Source organism: Microcaecilia unicolor, chromosome 11 (genome assembly GCF_901765095.1).
Source record: "Microcaecilia unicolor chromosome 11, aMicUni1.1, whole genome shotgun sequence".
NCBI lineage: Eukaryota > Metazoa > Chordata > Amphibia > Gymnophiona > Siphonopidae > Microcaecilia > Microcaecilia unicolor.
This window is the reverse complement of record NC_044041.1, coordinates 19,200,730-19,224,785: the sequence shown is the minus strand read 5'-3', so window position 1 is coordinate 19,224,785 and position 24,056 is coordinate 19,200,730. Positions and strand designations below refer to the sequence as shown.

Here is a 24,056-nt window from a genome sequence, read left to right as displayed (position 1 = left end):
CACTAACACAACAGGGAACATATGAAAAAAGAACCATGTTATTTTTATTAAACTATTGAGGTGCATACATAAAACGATCATCTTTATGCTGAAAAAAAAAATGCTTTCATTAGACAGACTGCTAGTAATTAAAAAAAAAAATCTCAGTATTATGGAATGGCTTTAGCTCTCAACAAAAGGAGACTATACATTTCATAATATAGAACTGAAAGTGACTGAGTATTACACAAATGAGATGCCTTGAGCTTCTTTTTATTTAGAAACAGAAGGAATCTGAACAAGAGAACATAGTAACATAGTAGATGACGGCAGAAAAAGACCTGCACGGTCCATCCAGTCTGCCCAACAAGATAAACACAAAAAGTAGTAATTATGTGTATACCCTACTTTGATTTGTACCTGTGCTTTTCAGGGCACAGACCGTATAAGTCTGCCCAGCACTATCCCCACCTCCCAACCACCGGCTCTGGCACAGACCGTATAAGTCTGCCCAGCACCATCCCTGCCTCCCAACCACCAGTCCCGCTTCCCACCACCGGCTCTGGCACAGACCGTACAAGTCTGTCCAGCACTATCCCTGCCTCCCAACCACCAGTCCCGCTTCCCACCACCAGCTCTGCACAGACCGTATAAGCCTGCCCAGCACTATCCTCACCTCCCAACCACCAGCCGTGCCTCCCAACCACCAGCTCTGGCACAGACCGTACAAGTCTGTCCAGCACTATCCCTGCCTCCCAACCACCAGTCCCGCTTCCCACCACCGGCTCTGGCACAGACCGTATAAGTCTGCCCAGCACTATCCCCGCCTCCCAACCACCAGCCCTGCCTCCCGCTCTCGACTAAGCTCCTGAGGATCCTGGTTCTCTCCTATGATGGATGGGCTCAACTTTAGAACTAGAAGCCTAATCCAGCTTGAAACTTGCATTCATATTTGTAGTATTTAGTAAATGTTCAGGTAAGTATGAAGAATTCTCTCTCTTCCATTAGCCATTTCATAATACTGAAACTACACTCCAAGTCTTGAACTTACAGGCAATGCACTTGGTTAGCTGCAGGCAGTTGGTTCTTTAGCCTCTTTGCATGTTATGCTTCCATTTAATGTGTTCAAACTGCATACTTACATTTGATTGCTTTTAATACAAGCCGTAAATAAATCCACGGTTTTAAATACAAAGCTACCTGTCTAAGTATTACTTAGAATCCAAATTCTCTTTCCAATGAGTTCTCTTTTTATTTTTCTTTCCTAGGGTTACAATATTTTGTCCCCCAAAAAGGAGGACGCATGCCCCACCCCCTTTACACCCTCGCTCCACCCCTGTCACATTTTCCCCTCCCCCCGTCACACACCTCGTCACTCCCCCTGCCCATCACCCCCCTCCCCTTACCTTACTACTGCCCTGGTGGACTAGTGACCTCTTTATTTATGCATGCCGATTCAAAATGGCCGCTGAGAGTTGAAGTCTTGCGAAGTCACTTCAACTCTCGGCGCCCACTTTGAATCGGCGCCGAGACCAGTAGCAGGAAGGATGCATGCAGGGCAGCGCTCCGGGCAGGATAGAGGGGGGCTCTTTCCTGCCCCAAAGGCGGAAGAGGTCACTAGACCATCAGGGCAGTAGTAAGGGGAGGGGAGGGGAGGCTAGCAATCTGCCCGTTTGTCCAGAAATCCGGACAAACGGGCAGATTGGCAAAACCCGCCCGGCTGCCCGGACATGTCCTCAAAAAGAGGACATGTCCGGGTAAATCCGGACATATGGTAACCCTATTCTTTCCATACTTGCTTTACCAGTAAGAAATTTCACCAATTTTATTTTTAGCACTAGATTGGTAACAGAGGCCAAAAACACTACCAAATTTAGATTTGTCAATTTCATTAACATTATCAAACGTTGCAAAGATAACCATTTTGCATAGCCATAAAAACAAAACAAAAGCCCTCACTAGTATCAACTGAACGCTACTGAAATACATCATCAGGGGCCCTTTTACCGAGTTGCGTTAGGCACTGATGCGCAACCAACGCAGTAAAAATGGCCTAACATGGGAAGCACTAGAGCGTTCCGTGCTAGCTTTTAACACCTGCATGCACTATGCACACAGTATATTTTTGGGGGGGAGGGGAGGGGGAGCAGGGGTGTCAGGGACAGAGACTGGATGTGGATGCACTAATCAGCTAGCGTGCTGGTATCACCACCGTGCTAACTGCTTAGTGCGTTCGTAACGCAAGAGCCCTTAGGATGTCCTAAACAGGTAGTGGTACGTGCTCCTGCACTAATTTTTTTCAATGACTGCACACTAATGCTCCCAATAGCGCATGGCCGAATATGCAAATGGAACAAGCCCTTTTTTGATGGCTGCGCATGGGAAAGTCTTGCAGGATATGCCAAGTCTTTTTTTTTTTTTTTTTAAGCAACAAGCTTACTCAAAGGGCCCCTTATTTTGTTTAGGGGAATAAAATGTTAGTAGAATAAAGCTGAATGGGTCGGTCTTTGAAGAAACACTCTTAAATTACTAGGAACCCAAAAAAGAATCAGCATTTATCTGTTTTAAGCCTAGGGAAAAGGCCCAAGTGTTTGCTGTCATGTTGTAAGGTCTGGGCATAATTGATTAAATCATAAACAGGGCAATATCCAAATAGAAACACCTGCTCTCTAGATACCGTATTTTTCGGACTATAAGACGCACCGGACCATAAGACGCACCTAGGTTTTAGAGGAGGGAAATAGGAAAAATTTTTTTTCCTATTTCCCTCCTCTAAAACCTAGGTGCTCCGGTGCGCGTCTTGTCCGAGTTTTGGATCGCCCTCCCCTACTTACGTGACGCGATGTTCCCTGGTGGTCTAGTGACGTCGGGGCAGGAAAGAGCCGAGAATCTCTGCGGCCATTTTGAATCTCGCCGAGACCGTCAGGAAGCAGTCAGGAGCATGGAGAGCAGCGCGCTGGGCAGGAAAGAGGGGGCTCTTTCCTGCCCCGACGTCACTAGACCACCAGGGAACATCGCGTCACGTAAGTAGGGGAGGGCGATCCAAAACTCGCTACCTTCAGACTATAAGACGCACCCCCCATTTTCCTCCCAAATTTTGGGGGAAAAAAGTGCGTCTTATAGTCCGAAAAATACGGTAAGTGCTGCCAACCAAACCTGCTCTCTAGATAAGTGCTGCCAACCAAGACAGTGCCTCTAATACCCTTAAGAGCCCTTTACTAAGCCACGTTGGTGTGTACACGTGTCAATTTTGAACAACTGCACGGCTACCGCGTGGCCCGGGCAGTAATTTCATTTTCCATGCCCGCCCACTACGCGCCCCGGAACATTTCTGGCACGTGGCGCTAACCAGCATTGTACGTGCGCTGGGTGGCGGTAAGGTCTCAGGCCCAAAATGGACGCGAGCCAATTTTTATTTTGCCGCACGTCCATTTTCGGCTGTAAAAAAAAAAAAAAAGGTTTTTGCAGGTGCGCTGAGAAACGGACCTGCGCGCGTCCAACGTACGCATCTACGCCACTTTTCGGTGCACCTTAGTAAAAGGACCCCTTAAGGGGCCACCTCAGCACTATCTGGAGAGTGCCAGAGGTGGAGTACGGCCAGTCCCGGGAACTTATCCAACACTGGTCACGTTCAGCCTTTTTTTGCCTATAGACACTATCCGGAAAAATTCCAGCACTGTCTGCATTATCTGGATATTTAGCACCGGCCATGCTGGTGGATATCCAGATATTTTTTTGACCACCAAGGCTGCCATTTTATAACACACTGACCGCGGTGGCTGAACACGGAGCTGAAAGGTTTTTTTTCAAAGCACGGCAGAACTAGCAGCAGGAATCCATTGGAAAGCGCTGTGTACAAACACCACCTGGCAAAAACTGGTGAAAAGAACTCACATGTAACCTTATAATCGTGCTCTCTCTCTCTCTCTCTCTTTTCACCAATTTCCCCCTGGAACCTCTCTAAAATTTGGTCATGAATAAAACTGATGTTGCAGGTTCCTAAGTACTCATAAAACAACCCGTTTAGACTACTTGGGTATGCAATGCTTACTGCATCTAGTTCTTTTTGTGTTTCTTCCTCCATTCTTCTAATGTCCTCCATGGTTAGTTCAACCCATTGGTCAATCCAGCAGAAGAGTTGGCGATGGAAGTTTGTGAATATTCGTTTTTCTTGCTTAAAAAAAAAAAAAAGACAAGGTTTGATTACAACAGAATACAAAAACCCATGCCACAATTATGATTTTACTCTGTGCATTTAAATGCTAAACAACTGCTTGATGTTAGAACTACACTCTAAATTGAAAGCAGTTTTTGCAGAATATACACTTTGAACTTTACTGAACGTTGGGTTTATCAAGTGAAATCGAGAGGTTAAAAAAAAGGCACTATTATGCTTCTGCAAATACTCAAAAGTTACAGAGGAGGATTGCAAGCCAACAGTTTGAAGTGTAAAGTACCTCTGTAGCACTAGACCTGTGAAAAGCTACTCATATATTGAATTTTAAAGCAATATTTATTTAAGTCAAGTCACATTCTGTGGTTCTTAAGTTCACAAATGTAAATTTTTGGTGCTACTGTTTTGGGAGATTCTTATCTTGATATGATTAAACATTTAAAATAAAAACATACAAGATCTTAACATACGGCTCAACACTGAAAGGGAAACAAATTTCAACACTAAAAAAGTGGAGAAAAAAAAGACCTCAGAAAAAAATTCAAGCCTGTAATATATACAAAGGCTTAAACCCACAATGCCACCATAGGTCAGAAAAAAACCCAACAAACCTCCACTTACTATATGTATGAAGAAAAATTCTTAACTCTCAAACAGAGCAAAATACATATGTCCATTCACAGGAATTCTTTTTTCATTACTGGGGGTGGACATATGTATTTTACTCTGAGAATTAAGAATTTTACTACACTATATGGTAAGTAGAGTTTTTTTTCTGACCTATGATCTAATTCTATGATACAAGGTGCTCTCGTGATCTTTAGTCTTAAGAAAATAACATTAAAGAATGAATCCAAATGCATAATCATTTTGGTCAACAAATTATATTCATGTTGTCTGAAAGCATTCTGCTAATATTTCTCAAACTATATTTTACAAGGCAGCAGATAAAGATTCCATTCTAAGCAACTAAAAAGCTCTCATGAATAGCAAATATTTTTCTGGCTAGAGTCAATTCTAAGGAGAATAAAGTGATGACTTACTGGCTATAAAATATTTCTACAAAGTTTTTGAGGTTTTGTGTATCTTGAAATGTTATGCACTTAAATGAGTGACTCTTGAACCAGCTGAGTGCAAACAATTCTTCTGGACCATACAGGTCTTGATCTGCCGTCATTTACTATGTTACTATACTATGTTTCTATGTCACTCTGTCTTGTGAAAAGTTACAAATACAAAATACAAGTATAATAAACAGAACAAAAAAGAAAACACTGTTTTACACTAATGTTCCCCAAGAAATAGGAATGGACAAGGCTAAATACATCAATACTTCAAATGCTCTCCCGAAGAGAACATTGTAAAATCAGGACCCAACGGTGACAAGTTGGCCAGGCTCTTTCAGAAAGTCTTCCGCAGGTTGCCAATTTCCAGCAAACTAGTCTAATCCACAGAAAACGAATGAACCTGGAAATCAGATTTCCTCTCAGTGGAATGACGGCGGTGCATCAGCCCTCCAGTGCAACAGCTTTTGCACAAGGGATTCTAAACGCACAATAAGGTCAGTCTAAGAGAACCAAATTTGGGCTTAAGATGGATGCTTCAAATGAATGGGAGAAAGTACTCCTCGCGTTTGTAGCTCTATCCACAGCGTAAAGCCGAGATGCCCCAGTTCACCACCACGATGTACAGCAACTTCAGCCCTGGAAACTAAATGCTCTGCTCTAACTAAACCATGCAGGGATACTCTATTTTCTTAGCAGCAGTACAACCTCCAATCACCAAAGTCGGCTCCAGTTAGACCGGGGTTATTCCATGCCAAGTGGTATAAACCTTCCCACCATCATGCCTCCAATTTTGTTCCAATTTTATCTGTTGCGCGAGTCAGGTGTTAAACGAAGTTTCCAAAAATTTGAGGTCTCTAACTGCAATAGTTGCAGATGTAGACCCCCTTTTCTGAAAGGTTGTCAATCCATGAGCGTGCAACATTTACCAAAATGCCATTTTTGGGGTCTAATAAAATCCAAACAAATTTATAAGAATGGCTAAAAAACAAAAACTTATCAGTGTTGTAGAGCACAATTTTCTCTTTCAGATGATACTGTTCACAAGCTGATTCAGACAGACTCTTTTTTAATAATTGGCTTTGAACTTTGGTACATTTTACCATTTGCGCTGACAGTGCCATCTTTGAAGAGATCCTGCAGGGCAATTATAGATGCTGGTTAGCTGCAAATCTGGCAGTATTATGTCCAGCACAAGCATAATGCTTATTCAAAATTTCAACTCCATATCTTTGCATGGAAGTTGTTGCGGTCTGAATATTGGTCCAAATATGTTCCGATCAGTTGCGACCAATTTTGATGCACACTTTGAGCCAACTTGTTTGACTGGATTTTGCATCCATAATGTTAAAATGTATTTTATCGGAATTAGCATTAAAAACTGTACAGGATTTGAATTTTTTTAGCCATTCTTATAAATGTGTTTGGATTTTATTAGACCCCAAAAATGGCATTTTGGTAAATGCCGCGCGTTCATGGACTGACCACCTTTCAGAAAAGGGGGTATACATCTGCAACTATTGCATTTAGAGACCTCAAATTTTGGGAAACTTCGTTTAACACCTGACTCGCGCAACAGATAAAACTTGAATAAAATTGGAGAACATGATGGTGGGAACTTTTTTTTTAATTTTAGACCACTTGGCATGGAATGACCTACTGACAAGATCATCTTTGTTTCAATAATGCAAATTAGTCAAGAAGATATAAACGAAGACACAGGGTGTGTCCTGCTTCAGAACATAAATTCCTATTCTGTTTTGACCATTTCATTTTTAACACTTCACATTCTGTCTTGCTCCCCCTTATTTACTACTTTCCTGAGTCCATTCTTGTTTTATGGATTCTGTTCATTATAATTTAGGTGAATACACATCAAAAATGTACCTGGCTTGTTTAGCTAATTCAGCAGAAAAACAACATAGTAACATAGTAGATGACAGCAGATAAAGCCCCGAATGGTCCATCCAGTCTACCCAATGGTCACACTCATTATCAATCCATGATTAATCTACTACTTATCACTTCTATAGCGCTACAAGGCATACACAGCGCTGTACACCATACATGAAAAGACAGTCCCTGCTCAAAGAGCTCACAATCTAAATAGGACAGGCAAACAGACAGAACAACTAAGAGGTAAGGGAATTAAAGAGGTGGAGATAAAAGGGTACAGGGCAAGTGAGTAGTGGTTAGGAGTCAAAAGCAGCGTTAAAGAGGTGGGCTTTTAGCCTGGATTTGAAAACGGCCAAAGACGGGGCTAGAAGTACAGGCTCGGGAAGTCTATTCCAGGCGTGAGGTGCAGCGAGATAAAAGGAACGGAGTCTGGAATTAGCAGTAGAGGAGCAGGGGACAGACAAGAGAGATTTATCCACAGAACGGAGTACCCGAGGGGAGGCATAAGGAGAGACAAGAGTAGGGAGGTCCTGGGGAGCGGTAGAGTGAATGCACTTATAGGTCAGTAAGAGAAGTTTGAATTGAATATGGAAACAGATAGAGCGCCAGTGAAGTGACTTGAGGAGAGATAGCGACTCTGTCGGAAAATGAGGCGCGCAGCAGAGTTTTAAACCAACAATGAATGCAATATAAAATACTTGATCAATGTACTAGCTCACATTTGGTTTTGCTCCGTTACCTCCTTGCCCCCTTCCCCTATTCTCCTTCCGCTACCCTCAGAACACCGAGTCTATAAACTAGTTTTCTGACTTAGGACGCTTATAATTTCCAGACTCAAAATTGTAAGCCATATAGATTGTTCTAAACCTATGCTACAAAGTTTGGCGCCCCCCCTTCTTTAATGGGATCACCTGACTGCTACAGGTCCCAGCATTAGGGGCCCTTTCAGTAAGCCGCATAAGCACCTATGTGCGCACAACACGCGTCAATTCCGAGTTATTGTCCGGCTACCGCGTGGCCCGGAAGGCATTTTCATTTTTACGCGCATCCACTACGCACGCCGGAAAGTATTTTTATTTTCTAGCACGCGGGCGGTAATCGTACAACAAGACTATTTGCTGCTAGTAAAACACATCTATCAATACTATAAACCCCAAACAATGAGCTCAAAATTGTGTCTCTGTTTTCAAAATGTTCTCTCAAGGGTTTTCCTTTTGTACTTTTTTAGAATTTTTAATTATTTAATTTTTAAGAGTACCCTCAGCAATAACCACTATTTTTTAGGCAATACTGTTTTATTGCCTAGTGGCATAGCACCTCTTTCATCGTGCTACTCTCACATTTTTTCAAAAGTGCTATAATTAATGTGCTTAGCGCTGCTACACAATTAACTAAAATAAAAAAAAACGCAAAACCTATCTGAAAAACATCATTGACGACTGACTTCACACTCATTTAGTCACAAATGAGACCGATTGGCCGGCTTCCTCTGGAGACGCCCGGCACCGCGGGTTTCAAGAAATCTTTCATCAGGGACTTGGGTTAAAGCCAAACAAAAAACTCAAAGTGGAGCCGCCTTCAACTCACATCGCTTCTTTCAGCGGGCGGTAATCGGCATTTGAAAGCATGTTGACCATTACTGCCCAGTTAACGCGCGAGACCTTACCGCTAAGTCAATGGCTGGCGGTAAGGCCTCAGACTCAAAATGGACGCGCGCCAATTTTCATTTTGCCGCACATCCATTTTCGGCCCCCCCCCCCCCCCCCCAAAAGGTCATTTTTTTTACAGGTGCGCTGAAAAATGACTCTGCGATCAGCCAAAACGTGCACCTACACTACCGCAGGCCATTTTTCAGTGCACCTTAGTAAAAGGACCCCCTCTGTCAGGTAACAAATCTGCAGGTTTCCTTTCTATTTGGTTAGCTGTCAAGGCAGGCCCTGCAACAGAGTCCAGTCAAGGTTAAATAAAACAAAAACCCCACTAGACATCAACAGGTACCACGGACAACCATTATGACCTCCAAGAGACAATAATACTTTCAACCTTCAGGCAATATAACCTCCTAGCACTCATAATTTTTCCCTTGCTGGAAAATGTTTTCACAGTAGCCCTAAGGTTTCTAAAATGTGTTGCGTAAATCACTCAATTCTCTGATTTATGCTACTACTACTGATTTCTACAGGAATACTAGAGACATGCAGCACGTTACACAAACATGTCAAAGAGAAGACCTCTTTGAAAGAGCTTACAATCAATTCAAAACAAACAGGACAAATAAGGGATTAGGGAATTTACATTTGTGGGAATGATTAGAACAACTGACTAGGTGGATAAGAGTTAAAAGCAGCCTCAAAAAGGTGGGCTTTTAGCCTGGATTTGTTTTTGATAGCATTTTAAACAGCACAGAATGCAAACGCTGTTATAGTAGATTTGAGGTTCCTTGCATCAACACAAGGAGCTTTCTGACTGGCTGGGTGTCAGGAACAGATTGTCAGAATTAGAGAACTCATCTCAATTAAAAAAAACAAACCAACAACCCTTAATATGTACTACTGCCCCATTTATTTTATGGCATGACAAATCAAACATGCTCATCAAATAAAATTAAAACGCCCAATCTCGCTTTCTATTACAAAACTTTAGGGCTTACTAAAATTATTATGACAGTTTGCTTTCACATCTCCTACAAAATAACTATAAAATACGGGTGGGGGAGGGGGAATTCTAAATACCAATTTGCACAGAAATTCCCACCAGTTCAGAATTTGGTGGGGGACCAGGAATCCACCTTCTCCCCGACAACTGTGGCAACTTCTTATCTGCAATGCAAATGCAGGTAACCCGCCTCTTCCCCCAGCTAACTAGCAGCACCCCTCCCTGATCCACTGTCACCAATATTGCGCCGACTGCTACGGTACCTCTTCTAGCTACATAGAAAATGATTAGGGCCAGATTAACAGAATAGTGGGTCCCAGGCAGATATACGTTTGTTGTCCCCCTCCCCCCCACCCCAAAGCAGGACCTCACCATTCACTTCTTTTTTCAGCCATCTCCCCCGAGAGTCACATTCATTTCCCCTTTGCCCCACTCCCACAATCTTCACTCATGATCTTCTCCCACATTTCACCTCTCTGAAGTAACAGGGAAAAGCTGCGAGTATGACAACAGTAATAATTTGTGAGTGAGAATGGGAACTGGGCAAGTACGTGCTTCGAATGGAGTGACTTAATGGCTAGTGCTTGGAGAGCTGCCAAAGTTACCCAGGATGGAGATTTTAGGCCAGTCCTAGATTCATGATACTACTATCCTGGTGCGTTATGAGACCAGTAGCACTGGCTTCAAAGGAGTACCAAGTAGCACACAGAATAGGTGAAGACGTTCGGAAGTTTCCCTTTTAGAACAGGGTATCACAGCAGCTGTGAAACAGCAGGCTGTGAACCAAGGAAATTAGGCAAGTCATTTTCAATCTCCACTGCTTCAGGTACAAACCTGAGATGCCAAGGGTAGACTGCCCCAAAGAACGATATTTATGGGCGATGTGTCTGAGGTATACATTTACAACGTTTTAATGTGTTAAAAAAAAAAAAAAAAAAAAAAAAAAAAATGGCTTCACAAAATGGAAGAAGCAAAGAAAAAATTTCTTTGGAACTTCTGAAAGGATATACAGAGTGGAGACAGTTTTAGGACAGATTTCAAAAGAATCTGCCCAGGTAGCAGAGTATATTACCTGGCCTGAAAACATAAACACACACTAGTACCAGTAGACTTCTCCACTCTAGCCCAAATATTCAATGAGAAGCACTATTTATGAGATGGACCCACACAAACAGAGAAGCATATATACAACCATGCACCCTGATCTTTATACACGTGCATACACACACACGCATGCATAGACAAGCACCGTCACATTTCAAACACCCACACACACAAGCTTTTCTGGTGCAGTGTTGCTTCTGCAGTGTTGCTTCTGCAGTCATTGCCCCTCCCCTGCTAATCAGCTCTATCACTCATCATTTGCTACCTGCTATGGTTCACAGTTTGCAGCAGCAGCAGCAGACCCTTCACACTTTCTTCCATCCCAGGATAGTAACATAGTAGATGATGGCAGAAAAAGACCTGCACAGTCCATCCAGTCTGCCCAACAAGATAAACTCATATTTGTTGCTTTTTGTGTATACCCTACTTTGATTTGATTTGTACCTGTGCTCTTCAGGGCACAGACCGTATAAGTCTGCCCCGCACCACCCCCCGCCTCCCAACCACCAGCCCCACCTCCCAACCATCGGTTCTGGCACAGGCACAGACCGTATAAGTCTGCCCCGCACTACCCCCCGCCTCCCCACCACCAGCCCTGCCTCCAAACCACCGGCTCTGGCACAGACTGTACAAGTCTGTCCAGCACTATCCCTGCCTCCCAACCACCAGTCCCGCTTCCCACCACCAGCTCTGGCACAGACCGTATAAGTCTACCCAGCACTATCCCCGCCTCCCACCCACCTGCCGGCTCCGGCACAGACCGCACAAGTCTGCCCAGCACCATCCCCACCTCCCAACCACCAGCCCCGCCTCCCAACCCCGGCACAGACCGTACAAGTCTGTCCAGCACTATCCCCGCCTCCCAACCACCAGCCCCACCTCTGGCACAGACCGTATAAGTCTGTCCAGCACTACCCTCACCTCCCCACCACCAGCCCTGCCTCCCAACCACCGGCTCTGGCACAGACCGTACAAGTCTGTCCAGCACTATCCCCGCCTCCCAAACACCAGCCCCACCTCTGGCACAGACCGTACAAGTCTGTCCAGCACTATCTCCGCCTCCCAACCACCAGTCCCGCTTCCCACCACCGGCTCTGGCACAGACCGTATAAGTCTGCCCAGCCCTATCCCCGCCTCCCAACCACCAGCCCCGCCTCCCGATCTTGACTAAGCTCCTGAGGATCCATTCCTTCGGCACAGGATTCCTTTATGCTTATCCCACGCATGTTTGAATTCCGTTACCGTTTGTTTGAATTTTGACAAGAATTTTCTGTCCCCCTCCCCCCAACCAGGTAACAGTCTAGAGTAAGAGACTTCCTGAGGTAAGGGAGATAGGATCTTTCTTTCTCATTCAATCTTAAAAAACTGGTGTGTCTTGACAATTTTTGAACCTTGTTAAGTGTGCTGTGAGATGAAAAAGACTGAAAAAAATCACCCACTTAAATCCTCCTGGTGCACAATAGCTACGAGGTAAAAAGTTTTAATACTCACTGGCTCTCTAAGGCCCAGTTGTGGTTTCTCCCATGGCACTTGCAACTTACCTCCTTCCTGTGACTAAAGCAGCCTTCCCACTGGCTGCATCCCACCACAGCCTCTGCACTGGAAAAGGGGAGGGGGACTGATGAGCTATAGGGGGGGGGGGGGGTTAACTATGAAAAATATCCCAACATTTTGGTCATCCTTCTGGCTTTTGAGTATTAATTTACAAATCTGTGGACTCCTGAACAAAAGCCAGACAGCTGGCAATCCTAGCCTCCTAAGGACATCTGACAGGGCCTCGCTACACTTTTGGGCACTAGGCACATACCTAGTTTACCATATATTAACCCAGCCCCGAGAATTTATAACTTTCATAGCTAGTTACTATTTAAGCAAATGTAGTAAAACAAGAGTAAACAACCTCAAATTCAGGACACAGGCAAGCGAGCCTTCTCCGGAGTAGCACCCACACCCTGGAATGCACTGCCTGAACGGCTGCGCTTAACAGAAGACTATTGTACTTCAGGAAACAGGTGAAAGCTTGGATCTTCAACCAGGCCTTTAATGGAAGAAGTAACTAACTCGTTAGTCTCACTCACACACACAAGGAGTGACACGGGCTGCACATACTGCAGCAGGACATGTTTATCCATTCCTACCCTAGCTAAGATAATATTTAACCATCTCTCTGACCTCACGTGCAACTTTCTTCAAATCAATCACCTTACTTTCTATTGTCTTACCTATCTATATGTTACATCTTTGCTTTACCCTTCGCTATCAATTATAATGCTCTATTAATTACGTATTGTGTTGACATTGTAAGTAGTATACCATACCATTCTTTGTATTGTTGTTTGAATATTTTTACTGCTGTAGTTGCCTATTGCTCATGTTTGATCTATTCTTACTGTACACCGCCTTGAGTGAATTCCTTCAAAAAGGCAGTAAATAAATCCTAATAAATAAAATAAATATAATTTAGGAAAATATTCAAATGTTGCTCTTGATAAACATGCAAATATATTTTAAATAAGTAAAAACAATATAGCAGGGAGGCTTACCTTCTGGATAAAACTTTCTACTTTGTTCTGTAGCCCCCACCATCTAAATTTGATGGTCACCAGCTTATAAGCACACATTCGAGGGCAGTCCTGGTTGTTTGCTAGCTCTTTCTGTGCGTAAAGACAGGTTAAAAACAGTAATTTAATTGTAAAACAAGAGTGTTTAATTCTCTCACTTCCGCCAGGGTCAAAACATCATGCCCAACATTGTACAAGTTCTTAGCCCGGTAAGGACCAGAGTCAAAGTGCGAGTAGACGCATATGCAAAAACTGCCGTACGATCTGAATTCCAACTTGCAATATTGTCGTTTCTGTGCACATACAGGGAGATGAGAGCTTTCTCCCATGGGTGCGCAAATCAGGTCAATCTTTCAGGATAGCTGTAACAATTACTCATATTGGCATAAATGTAGTTGCAAGTTTATTTAAATGGTTTTGGGCCTCCTGAAAACTAGACACGAGAACCATCTGTTTGCATCGCTATAAATAAGACGACTTAAGAAGCTCATGCCCCAGCTGAAGAATATGGAATCCTAGTTTAGTCGTCTCCTACTCTGAGGAAAAAAAGCTGCTGCTTCTACTCAATACACACTGAAGATAAATGTAGAACAAAAAAAAAAAATGTTTCCCTTATTCTTGCCTAGAAATTGCTCACAGGTAGGCAACAGTTACTAAATTGAAAGAATGGAAAGGAAAGACAAAACAGGGATAAAGGTGTCCCTATATGCTTTATGAGGGGGGAAAATAAAGGAAATAACTTATTGGTTGAGCTATTTCTGCAGTTATACAATCTGCATGTAGGCATAGAGCTGGCACAAGCGTGGCCGCCTAAATGTGGCAGGAATGTGCATAACTTACAGCAGGCATGTTGAACACACAGCCCCACAGGCAGGAAAGTTAAGTATATACCATACTGGGACAGACTGAAAGTCCAAAGCTCAGCATGCTGTTTCCAACAGTGGCCAATCCAGGTCACAAGTACCTGGAAGGTTCCCAAAACAGTACAATACATTTTATGCTGCTTATCCTAGAAATCAGCAGTGTATTTTCCCCGTCCATTTAATAATGGTCTATGGGCTTTTCCTTTAAGAAGATATCCTAACCTTTTTTAAATCCCACTAAGCTAACTGCTTTTACTACATTCTCTAGCAACGAATTCCAGAGTTTAATTACACGTTGAGTGAAGAAACATTTTCTCCGATTCGTTTCAAATTTACTACTTTGTAATTTCATTGCGTGCCCCCTAGTCTTAGTATTTTTGGAAAGCGTAAACAATCGACTCACGTCTACCCATTCTACTCCACTCCTTATTTTACAGACCTCTATCATATCTCCCTCAGCCTTCTTTTCTCCAAGCTAAAGAGCGCTAACCGCTTCAGCTGTTCCTCATAGGGAAATCGTCCCATCCTCTTTATCATTTTCATCTCCCTTCTCTGTACCTTTTCTAATTCCACTATATTTTTTTGAGATGCGGCCCACATCTTAGTATCTAATGCACATTCTAAATCGGACATCTGGTTATTACAGAATATAAATATGGCTCCAAAGTAAACCCAATGGGGAGAACAGGGAGTATGAATATTTTAAAGCAGTCCACTGATAAATGTGCAGCTGCCGTAGCCGCCCATCATAAGTACAACCATACTGGGACACACCAAAGGTCCATCAAGCACAGCATCCTGTTTCCAACAGTGGCCAATCCAGGTCACAAATAGCTGGCAGAATCCCCAAAAAAGTACACGACATTTTATTCTGCTTATCCCAGAAATAGTGGATTTTCCCCAAGTCCAATTTAATAATGGTCTGCGGACTTTTCCTTTAGGAAGCCATCCAAACCTTTTTTAAACTCTGCTAAGCTAACCACCTTTACCACATTTTCTGGCAACAAATTCCAGAGTTGAATTAAACGTTGAGTGAAGAAAACTTTTCTCTGATTCGTTTTAAATTTACTACTTTGTAGCTTCATCGCACGCCCCCTAGTCTCAGTATTTTTGGAAAGCATAAACAGACGCTTCACATCTACCCGTTCCACGCCACTCATTATTTTATAGACCTCTATCATATTTCCCCTCAGCCGTCTTTTCTCCAAGCTGAAGAGCCACAGACGCTTTAGCCTTTCCTCATAGGAAAGTTGTCCCATCCCCGTCATCATTTTCGTCGCCCTTCTCTGCACATTTTCTAATTCCACTATATCTTTTTTGAGTCATGAGTGTGACACACCGACTTACAATACTCTAAGTTACGCAGGTAAGTGGTAGCCCTGCCCACGTGTACGCCCCTCCCTTCCAAATATGCGCTGTGCAAGATAGCTGCATATTTACAAATTGGTGCTTAGATGCCACAGATGGTGTCAGTTTTCACCTGTGTGCGAATATGCTAGTATTCTAAACATTTATGCTCGCAATGAGCATGTGAATATTAGTACCCAGTTTACAGAACTGTCCTTATAGTGACTGTATGGAACTAAATTTATTTCCTGGGACATCAGGTTAAATGAAAAGTAAATTACAACAAAATACAGAAAATGGAGAACACATGGCCCTGGCTGGTCTATAAAGCAAAGTCCAGCTCTAACAGAAACAACTGCACCACTGGGCACTACGAATTGGCAAGACTGATTAGAGCAGGCAGTACAAAACAAATACTCCTTTGCAAGCTCCAGCTTATTTCTACTTCCATGAAGCTTCTGGTAATATACAAAAGAAAGGAAAGCTATTTTCTAGTAGGTTTTATCTAGGTACTCTAGATACCATATATACTCAACTATAAGCCAAGATTCCCCCTCCCCCCTCGAAAAGAGAGCACCCAAAAATTGGCTTATAATCAAGTTGGCACAAATTTCTGTCCTTCCCACTTCTCCCCCCCCCCCCCCCCCCCCCCCCCCCATGGTGACCGGCACTTCTCCTTAACGGTAACCGTCTGGACGACGACACTGAGGTAACTGCGATCTGAGCCGGTACAGCGGCCTTAAGCGTCTGCACATGCTCAAGGCCTGCTGGCTCCCGAGGGCAGGATGTCACACTGTGCTAAATTAACTCCATTACCTTATCAGAAAATATTAGGACAGATACAAGTTCCAACCTCCACAACTCTCATAAGAACATACGATTTATTTATGTTTTAATCACAAACAAAAAGAATCATTTGCAATACCTTCCAGTTAGGACCCAAAGGTCCTCTGTTGGTTTTGGCCGACTTAAATAGTGCTGGGTCCTCCTCTGCTTTATAGTCCTATAAAGTAATAAGAAAGCAAGACAGGGGATTATGATTCAATAATTATTATTCTCACCAAAAGGTTTGGAGCAAGATTCAATACAAAAACTACAATACAAGGAATGCAATACTCAGTTATCCCCCCTTCCTCTAAAGTCCCACACTAGCTTCACTCATATTACAACATAAACACACCATAACTAATATATAACCACAAACAGAACATTACAGTTAACACAAGTTTTTGTAAGGTGAGAACTGATAATACAAATATGGTAATATCGTCTGCCGATGTGTCTATTTCTATAATCCATCCTGTCACAAGTATTCAGTAAGGGTCACGGGTATCCTATAAGCCGGGACTTCTCAACCCAGTCCTTGAGGCACATCAAGATGGTCAGGTTTTCAGAATACCCACAATAAATATGTATGAGAGAAATTTGCATGAACTACTTCCTTCATATGCATCTCTCATGCATATTCATTATGGTATTTAGAAAACCCCACTGGCTGGGTTGAGTAGCACTGCTTTAAGCTACAGACCACACAACTTGTGTGCTTCTCACTTAATGCACTAGTGAAAAATACACAAGACACTACACTACTTTATAAGCTTGCTGGCCTGTTTTCAGGATTTCCCCAATGAATATGCATGAGTTCTATCTGTATATAATGGAGGCAGAACATACATATTCATTGGGGAAATCCTGAAAACCCAAACTGGGGGTGCAGCCCTCAAGGACAGAGATTACCCATCCCTGGGTTAGAGCAATGAATTGAGAACCAAACAACCTGTAAACTCCTTAGGGTAGGGAAGACACATACCTAAATTCTATTAATCTTTTAAGCCACCTTGATTATTATTTGGAAAAGACGACTGTAAATCCAAAAATTATCTGTAGACCTATCTTTAGGTAAATGAAGCAGACTAAAGATTCACATTCAATCTGCTACACTTCCCCTGAATAGTTTTGTCCTGAGGAATATGTGTTACTAAGGTACCATAACTGCTTTTTCATTCTTTGGTCTTAGTTTATTCATGATTTCAAAAATATCAAAATTGCACTCTTTGAATAAAATTATTAAATTGAGGACACATTAGATTTTCCAACGTAACAGGAGATGTAAATCACGTACTATTCGAAGCCCACTTTAATGAGTAAGAAAGCAGATGAGTTAAAAAAAAAAAAAAAGTGAAACACATTGGTGTTCTCAGTAGCAAGAATATTTCTTGTTCAAACTCGGCTCACATTACCAAAATTTACAGATGTCAACACAACCTCTGTTCTGAGAACTATTCCAAAGCACAAAACCTCCACCTAATCACATATTATGGGCAAGCAGCTCCCATAGCATGTACATGTCTCCTGGACAATCAGTTGTAAAAACAAAACACAAATTCAAAAGGAACAAAACAGTGGAGACAGTAAAAAGACAATAAGGCCTTTATTACGAATCTTCACTTGACTTGACACGGGCCTTGTTTTGGCTTAAGTGCTTGCATCAGGATTCTAAAGACACCAAAGATATACAATGCCAAAACAATATTGTAAAAATAAATGACAAACACACATTATTGTATAATTCAAGTAATAAAGTAACACAATCTTCATAACTGCTACCAAACACTCCCACAAAGGATAATTAAAATGCAGTATTATGTTAAAAAATATATACCATATGTATTAAAAAGTATGTTAGAAAATAATGAAATATAAAAATCATAAAAACAAACTAAACAGAGAAACGAAAGTGAAAAACATACTTAAGTGAACTTATACTATACAAACCAAACATTTAAATAAATACAATTATAGACATAAAAATGACACATATATTCCTAGATCACCAATCACGACACATATTAGAAAATATTTATATTCTCCACATGGCTAATAAAATATGCTAATAAAAACTAAATATTTTCTAGTACTAACATTTTGAGATATACCTGGCATTTATCACAAATATGTTCTGTAGAAAACAAATACTCCTCACAACGGAAATGAAAATTATCTGTACATATAAAAGAGGAATTATTAGTCATTATCTATTCAATATATGATGTTAAGTGGACCGCAAGAGCAGATCAAATACATACAACCTTAAAAACAGGAAGGTAAAGAGGGGGTAAAAAAAAAAATGTGAATAAAGCTAAACTCAGATAGTAAAGCATAAACCAAAATACAAAGTGCTAATTAACTTAACGGAGAAGTATCACTTCAAAGATGTAGCAATATGAAAGTAGAGATGGGAAAACGAACAAAATAACATATGTGAGAAAATAAATGCACTAAACGTACAAAAATGGTGAAGTAAATCAGTGCCGACACACCAAAATTAGACAATCCCTCACGTGTCAAGACAAAACAGCGAAGAGCAGGATTTAAATATATACACGGTAAATCTCAAGAAACAACCAGCAGGCCACTGGAAAAAAAAAAACAATGGGGTTCAAATTTGACTTGCCTGGCATGCTGGACCAGTGTTTCCCCAAGTCAGTCCTAGAGTACCCCTTGCCAGTCAGGTTTTCAAGATATCCACACTGAATATGCATGAGAGAGATCTGCATAAAATCGAGGCAGTGTATGTAAACCAAGTTCATGCATATTCATTGTGGATATCCTGACTAGCACACTGACCCAGTGGCGATCCTAGGTTGGCTGCCACCCAGGGCAGATCGCCGCTGGGCACCCCCCCCCCCCCCCCCCGGGGTGCAGCGGCGCCTGTCCCCCCAAGGTGCAGCATGACCCCCCCCCCCCCCCCCCGTGCATTCTTGGTTGCTGGAGGGTGCAGAGAGCAGCCGTTCCGGGGAAGAGGGAGCAAGGAACCAGCGGAGCCGATAGGCGCTCAGCTGCTCTCTGCACCCTCCCCCAGCAGCATGCACCCGGGGCGGACCGCCCTGCCCTTCCTATGCCACTGCACTGACCTGGAAACACTGCGCTAGACATTATCTAAAAAAAAAACCCAAACAGAACAAGTCTGAATTGTAAAGCTTCTTATTTCTTTATTTATTACATTTGTACCCCGTGCTTTCCCACACATGGCAGGCTCAATGCGGCTTACATAGTAACAATATGAAGAATTACAAAGCGTAAAAAAAATATACAATTGGTAGTAGACGCAATATTAAAGGGGTTAACAGATAAGTAAATTGAACATAGGAGGAATTGGGTGCAGAAGGAAATGAGCGTTAGAAGGTAGGTGTAGTAAGATGGAGAGGCGTGGATATGGGATAGCAATAAGGATAATGGGAAACATGGTCAATGTATAACAATTGTCGATAAGAATCATGTGGGCAGGCTTTAGATTACCACGTAACAAAGCGCTATATAAACACTGCACCATCAGCGTAACAAAAGCTACACATGCTCAGTGCCAACTTTTAAAGACGTAGGCAAAAAGAATTACCGAGCGTCTAATCACCTTCATGAATATTAAGAAACTGCTGTTGACACAAGCCAAAGTAGAGGCAAAGCAGTCGTTAGCCTCCAGAAAACTGCCGAGTGGGAAACAAACAAATACAAAACCCTGTAAAGCTAAACTTCTGGATAAATGATGCCGATAAAATTAACCATGATTGGTGCGGATGACAAATATAATAAAAAAAAGTAATTACAAAACTGAGTATATGTCCCACACAATAATAAAGACAAATATATTGACATCTAATTAAAGAATGTGAAAACTTTGCACATCAGTGAAAAAAAGTTCTTGTAATAAATATCAGAAACACTAAATTCATAGGAAAATACTGAAAACACTACATACGTTGGTGCAATTTGTGACGTAATGTAAAATCTCCATATGGAGCAGGTATAACAATTCAGTGCTACCTATGTAAATTACGTTTGAAATATATATTTTACTAGTCGTTAAGCCCGTTAAAATGGGCGAGATTTCCAGCTACCCTCCTCGCCACCGCTCCCTCCCCCCTCCGTGCCGGGCCCCCTGCACTGACCCGACAGCGCCTCTCACTCTGCTGCTGCCTGCAGCGCTTCCACACGGAGCTGAGAGGTGCTGTCAGGTCAGTGCAGGGGGCCCGATACGGAGGTGGGCGGGAGCGGCAGCGGGGATGGGGGGGGGGAGGGTGGAGGTTGGTGCGCGCGATGTTCGTTTCCAGGCTCCAGCAGCAGTGGCAACGTCCAACTCCGTTTCCCTTTCTGTTCCGCCCTCTGACGTCATCATGTCTTGACGCGAGGGCGGGACAGAGAGGGAAGTCTCTACTGCGCATTTGCAGGTGAGTCGGTCACTTGCCATTTATATGTTTGATGTGTGCTGTACGTGAATAACGATGGGAGGGAAAAGAGGGGACCGGGGGGGGGGGGGGGGGGGGGGGGACCCAAAAGGACAAGGAAGGAGGAAAAAAAAAAGGTGGGGGAGAGGAAGGGGATAGGAGGTCAAAGTTGATTTCCAGCTATTATAAAATCATACTATAGAACATTTGCCTTCTCTCATTTTACAGTCTGTTCTCCAGATCACTTTTACTTTGCTCCCAGCACCCCAGCTTGAAAAGAGGCTTTATCTGCAAGAGGACAAGGAAAGGGTAAGTGCAAAGGACATGAAGTGTCACCGACAGCCATGGCGGCTTTCATTATAGAAGACTTCATGCAAACCTCATTAAGGAGTCAGGCTCTGTGATTGCCTTAATCAATCAGTTCATCATCCAAATCCTTGAAAGGAGGGGGGGATGACAGACTCTTCAGTGCCCCTGATGCTAGAATAAGGGGAGGACTCAACAGAATTTATTCTTCTCTTAAGACCCTTAGCTAGGTTACCAGAAGACAGCTTCCTATAAATATCAAGATCCTTCTAATATATCAGAATAAGCAATCCTCAATCAGGGGTGTCAGTGAAAGCAGTCAGGGTGTCACAGGATCTCAGGCTCTGTTCCTACTTTTCTGAAGCCTGGAAGTTCTCCCTTTCTAGACACCTCCAACACTGAAGATTAAATCCAAGTCCCACAAACACCACACTGCTTTTCTCCTTAAGGAAGCTGGCTCTAATCAACCACATTCAAGCTTTTACCAATATAAAAGGAACCCCCGACGGTCTGACCCTTTAAAGGTGTGCTCCCTCCCCTGCCTAGTATAATACAGCAGTAGGCCAGCAGGGGTTCAAATCCCAACGCTGCTCCTTGTGATCCTGGGCAAGTCAAAATCCTCCATTGCCTCCGGTACAAACTTAAGATTGTGTATCTGAAGGACACTGGCCTTGAGCTACTGAGAAAGGGAGAGCTAAATCAAATGCAAGTGTCTTGGAAACATCAAGGGAAGCTATATTACGAGCCCTTCTATTTGATAACCAAGGGTTCAGAGATAACAAAGCGGAGGTTTTTGCCTTAATTATGAAATGAGATGGGAATACCAGGTTCATGATGCATACCTCACTGATAATCCAGTGAAATACAAACACTCATTAAAATAATTTTAACCCAATTTTTTTTAAGCAAAGAAAATTTTTTTTTGCTTCCTATAAGTGGAGTGGAGGAGTGGCCTAGTGGTTAGGGTGGCGGACTTTGGTCCTGGGGAACTGAGGAACTGAGTTCAATTCCCACTTCAGGCACAGGCAGCTCCTTGTGACTTTGGGCAAATCACTTAACCCTCCATTGCCCCATGTAAGCCGCATTGAGCCTGCCATGAATGGGAAAGCGCAGGGTACAAATGTAACAAAAATAAAATAGATACTATTGGAGATTCTACATGGAATGTTGCTATTCCACCAGCAACATTCCATGTAAAAGGCTGCGCAGGCTTCTGTTTCTGTGAGTCTGACGTCCTGCACGTACGTGCAGGACGTCAGACTCACAGAAGCAGAAGCCTGCGCGGCCACATTGGTGATCTGCAAGGGCCGACTTCTACATGGAATGTTGGTAGTTGCTAGTGGAATAGCAACATTCCATGTAGAATCTCAAATAGTAGCAACAGTGGAGGAGTGGCCTAGTGGTTAGGGTGGTGGACTTTGGTCCTGAGGAACTGAGTTCGATTCCCACTTCAGGCACAGGCAGCTCCTTGTGACTTTGGGCAAGTCACTTAACCCTCCATTGCCCCATGTAAGCCGCATTGAGCCTGCCATGAGTGGGAAAGCGTGGGGTACAAATGTAACAAAAAAAATAACATTTTTCCAAACTTGAAGGACCCAGTCCACAAGAGGCAAAGTCAAAATAAATTCAAAAATCACAAAGGTAAAGAAACAAATTTCCATTCCTCAAACATATCTACTGGAATATTTATTAGCCACACCTTTGTTTGCAAAAACCTGGATACAAATGTGGCATCTGTGGTTTCCTGTTATGTGGTCCACTGAATGAGATGGCAATGCAGAAGTCCACAAGCAAAGCTCCCTTCCGTCTCAGTATCTTTTTAAGTTTTATGTTTAATGGGAAGCAGCAGCAGCACCCTTTTAGGGAGAGGAAGTTGAGTTAATGTTACATCCCTCCTCAAGACCAATAGAAAACTGAAAGGGTGATTGCTAGAGCAGGGAGGAAGAGGAGGTGGGACACAAAGAGGTCTATTTCAAAGCACTTGGAGTTACGAAGTCCCACAGCAACATATGTAACTTTGTAAATCTATGTGCTTTGAAAATGAGCCCCTACGTGCTCTGAAAGTTTCCAGTCTCAAGCTTCTGGTTTTATTTATACTGCCTGAGCAGTGATGCCCATTGGTCATGGCTCTCAGAAATTAACAGAACACCTATCCAATACCAGAGTATCACTAAAACAGTCAATTTGCACCATGGAGTGGTATATTTTCCTATATACCTACAGCACAATGAAATACTGTATGCCTTCATATGACAGTTCCCACCTAGAAAGTGCTACCCTCATCTCCCAATTATAGCTGCAAATGAGCGATAGCACGGAATGAGAGCCTGCTAGCTTTGTTCGTATTTTGTCTCCTCCGGGTTCCCATGGGGAAGGGGGAGGATGTGAAGAAGAGAAGCCCTTTGCTCATGGTTTATCATGTGTGCCGCCAGCTGTAGGCTTCTCATCTCATTACTTCTGTCAGAATACTGTGGAAGACGACAGCTGTAGCCTACTTGAATCTGCAGACTTTACTATGCCTTTTCTGCATCCCTTAGACAAAGTGTATATTAAAAGTGTACATTTTTAAACATGGTTTAAGTGCTCAATTGTTAACCTGCCAAAATGGAGCTTACTCCTGATGATACAGTGACATACATAGGGGAAGTAAGCATGCTGTTCGGATAAGCTCCCTCCCCCCCCCCCCCCCCCCCCCCCCCCCCCCCCCCCCCCCCCCCCCAATATTTTCGAAGGACCTACAGAAAGTCTATGTTTCACTATAAACAGGAGCAAGGGCAATAGCTGATAGAAACTTTGGGAGTATGTAGAAAACAATGAAAAAAAAATCACAGATTTTATTTTTTTATTACATTTGTATCCCGCGCTTTCCCACTCATGGCAGGCTC

The 24,056-nt window shown here is 42.8% G+C and overlaps 1 protein-coding gene across 1 annotated transcript in view; it reads right to left on the bottom strand.

Annotated features, from left to right (window-relative positions):
• The window catches only part of PITPNB (phosphatidylinositol transfer protein beta), a 101,800-nt gene that overhangs the window by 7,733 nt on the left and 70,011 nt on the right, over positions 1-24,056 (bottom strand). Inside the window, exons 8-10 of the mRNA XM_030217744.1 lie at positions 16,569-16,646; positions 13,416-13,526; positions 4,031-4,153 (exon numbers count right to left, since the gene is read on the bottom strand). Of these exons, the coding sequence (XP_030073604.1) occupies positions 4,031-4,153; positions 13,416-13,526; positions 16,569-16,646 (312 nt within the window). The remainder of the gene's footprint in view (positions 1-4,030; positions 4,154-13,415; positions 13,527-16,568; positions 16,647-24,056) is intronic.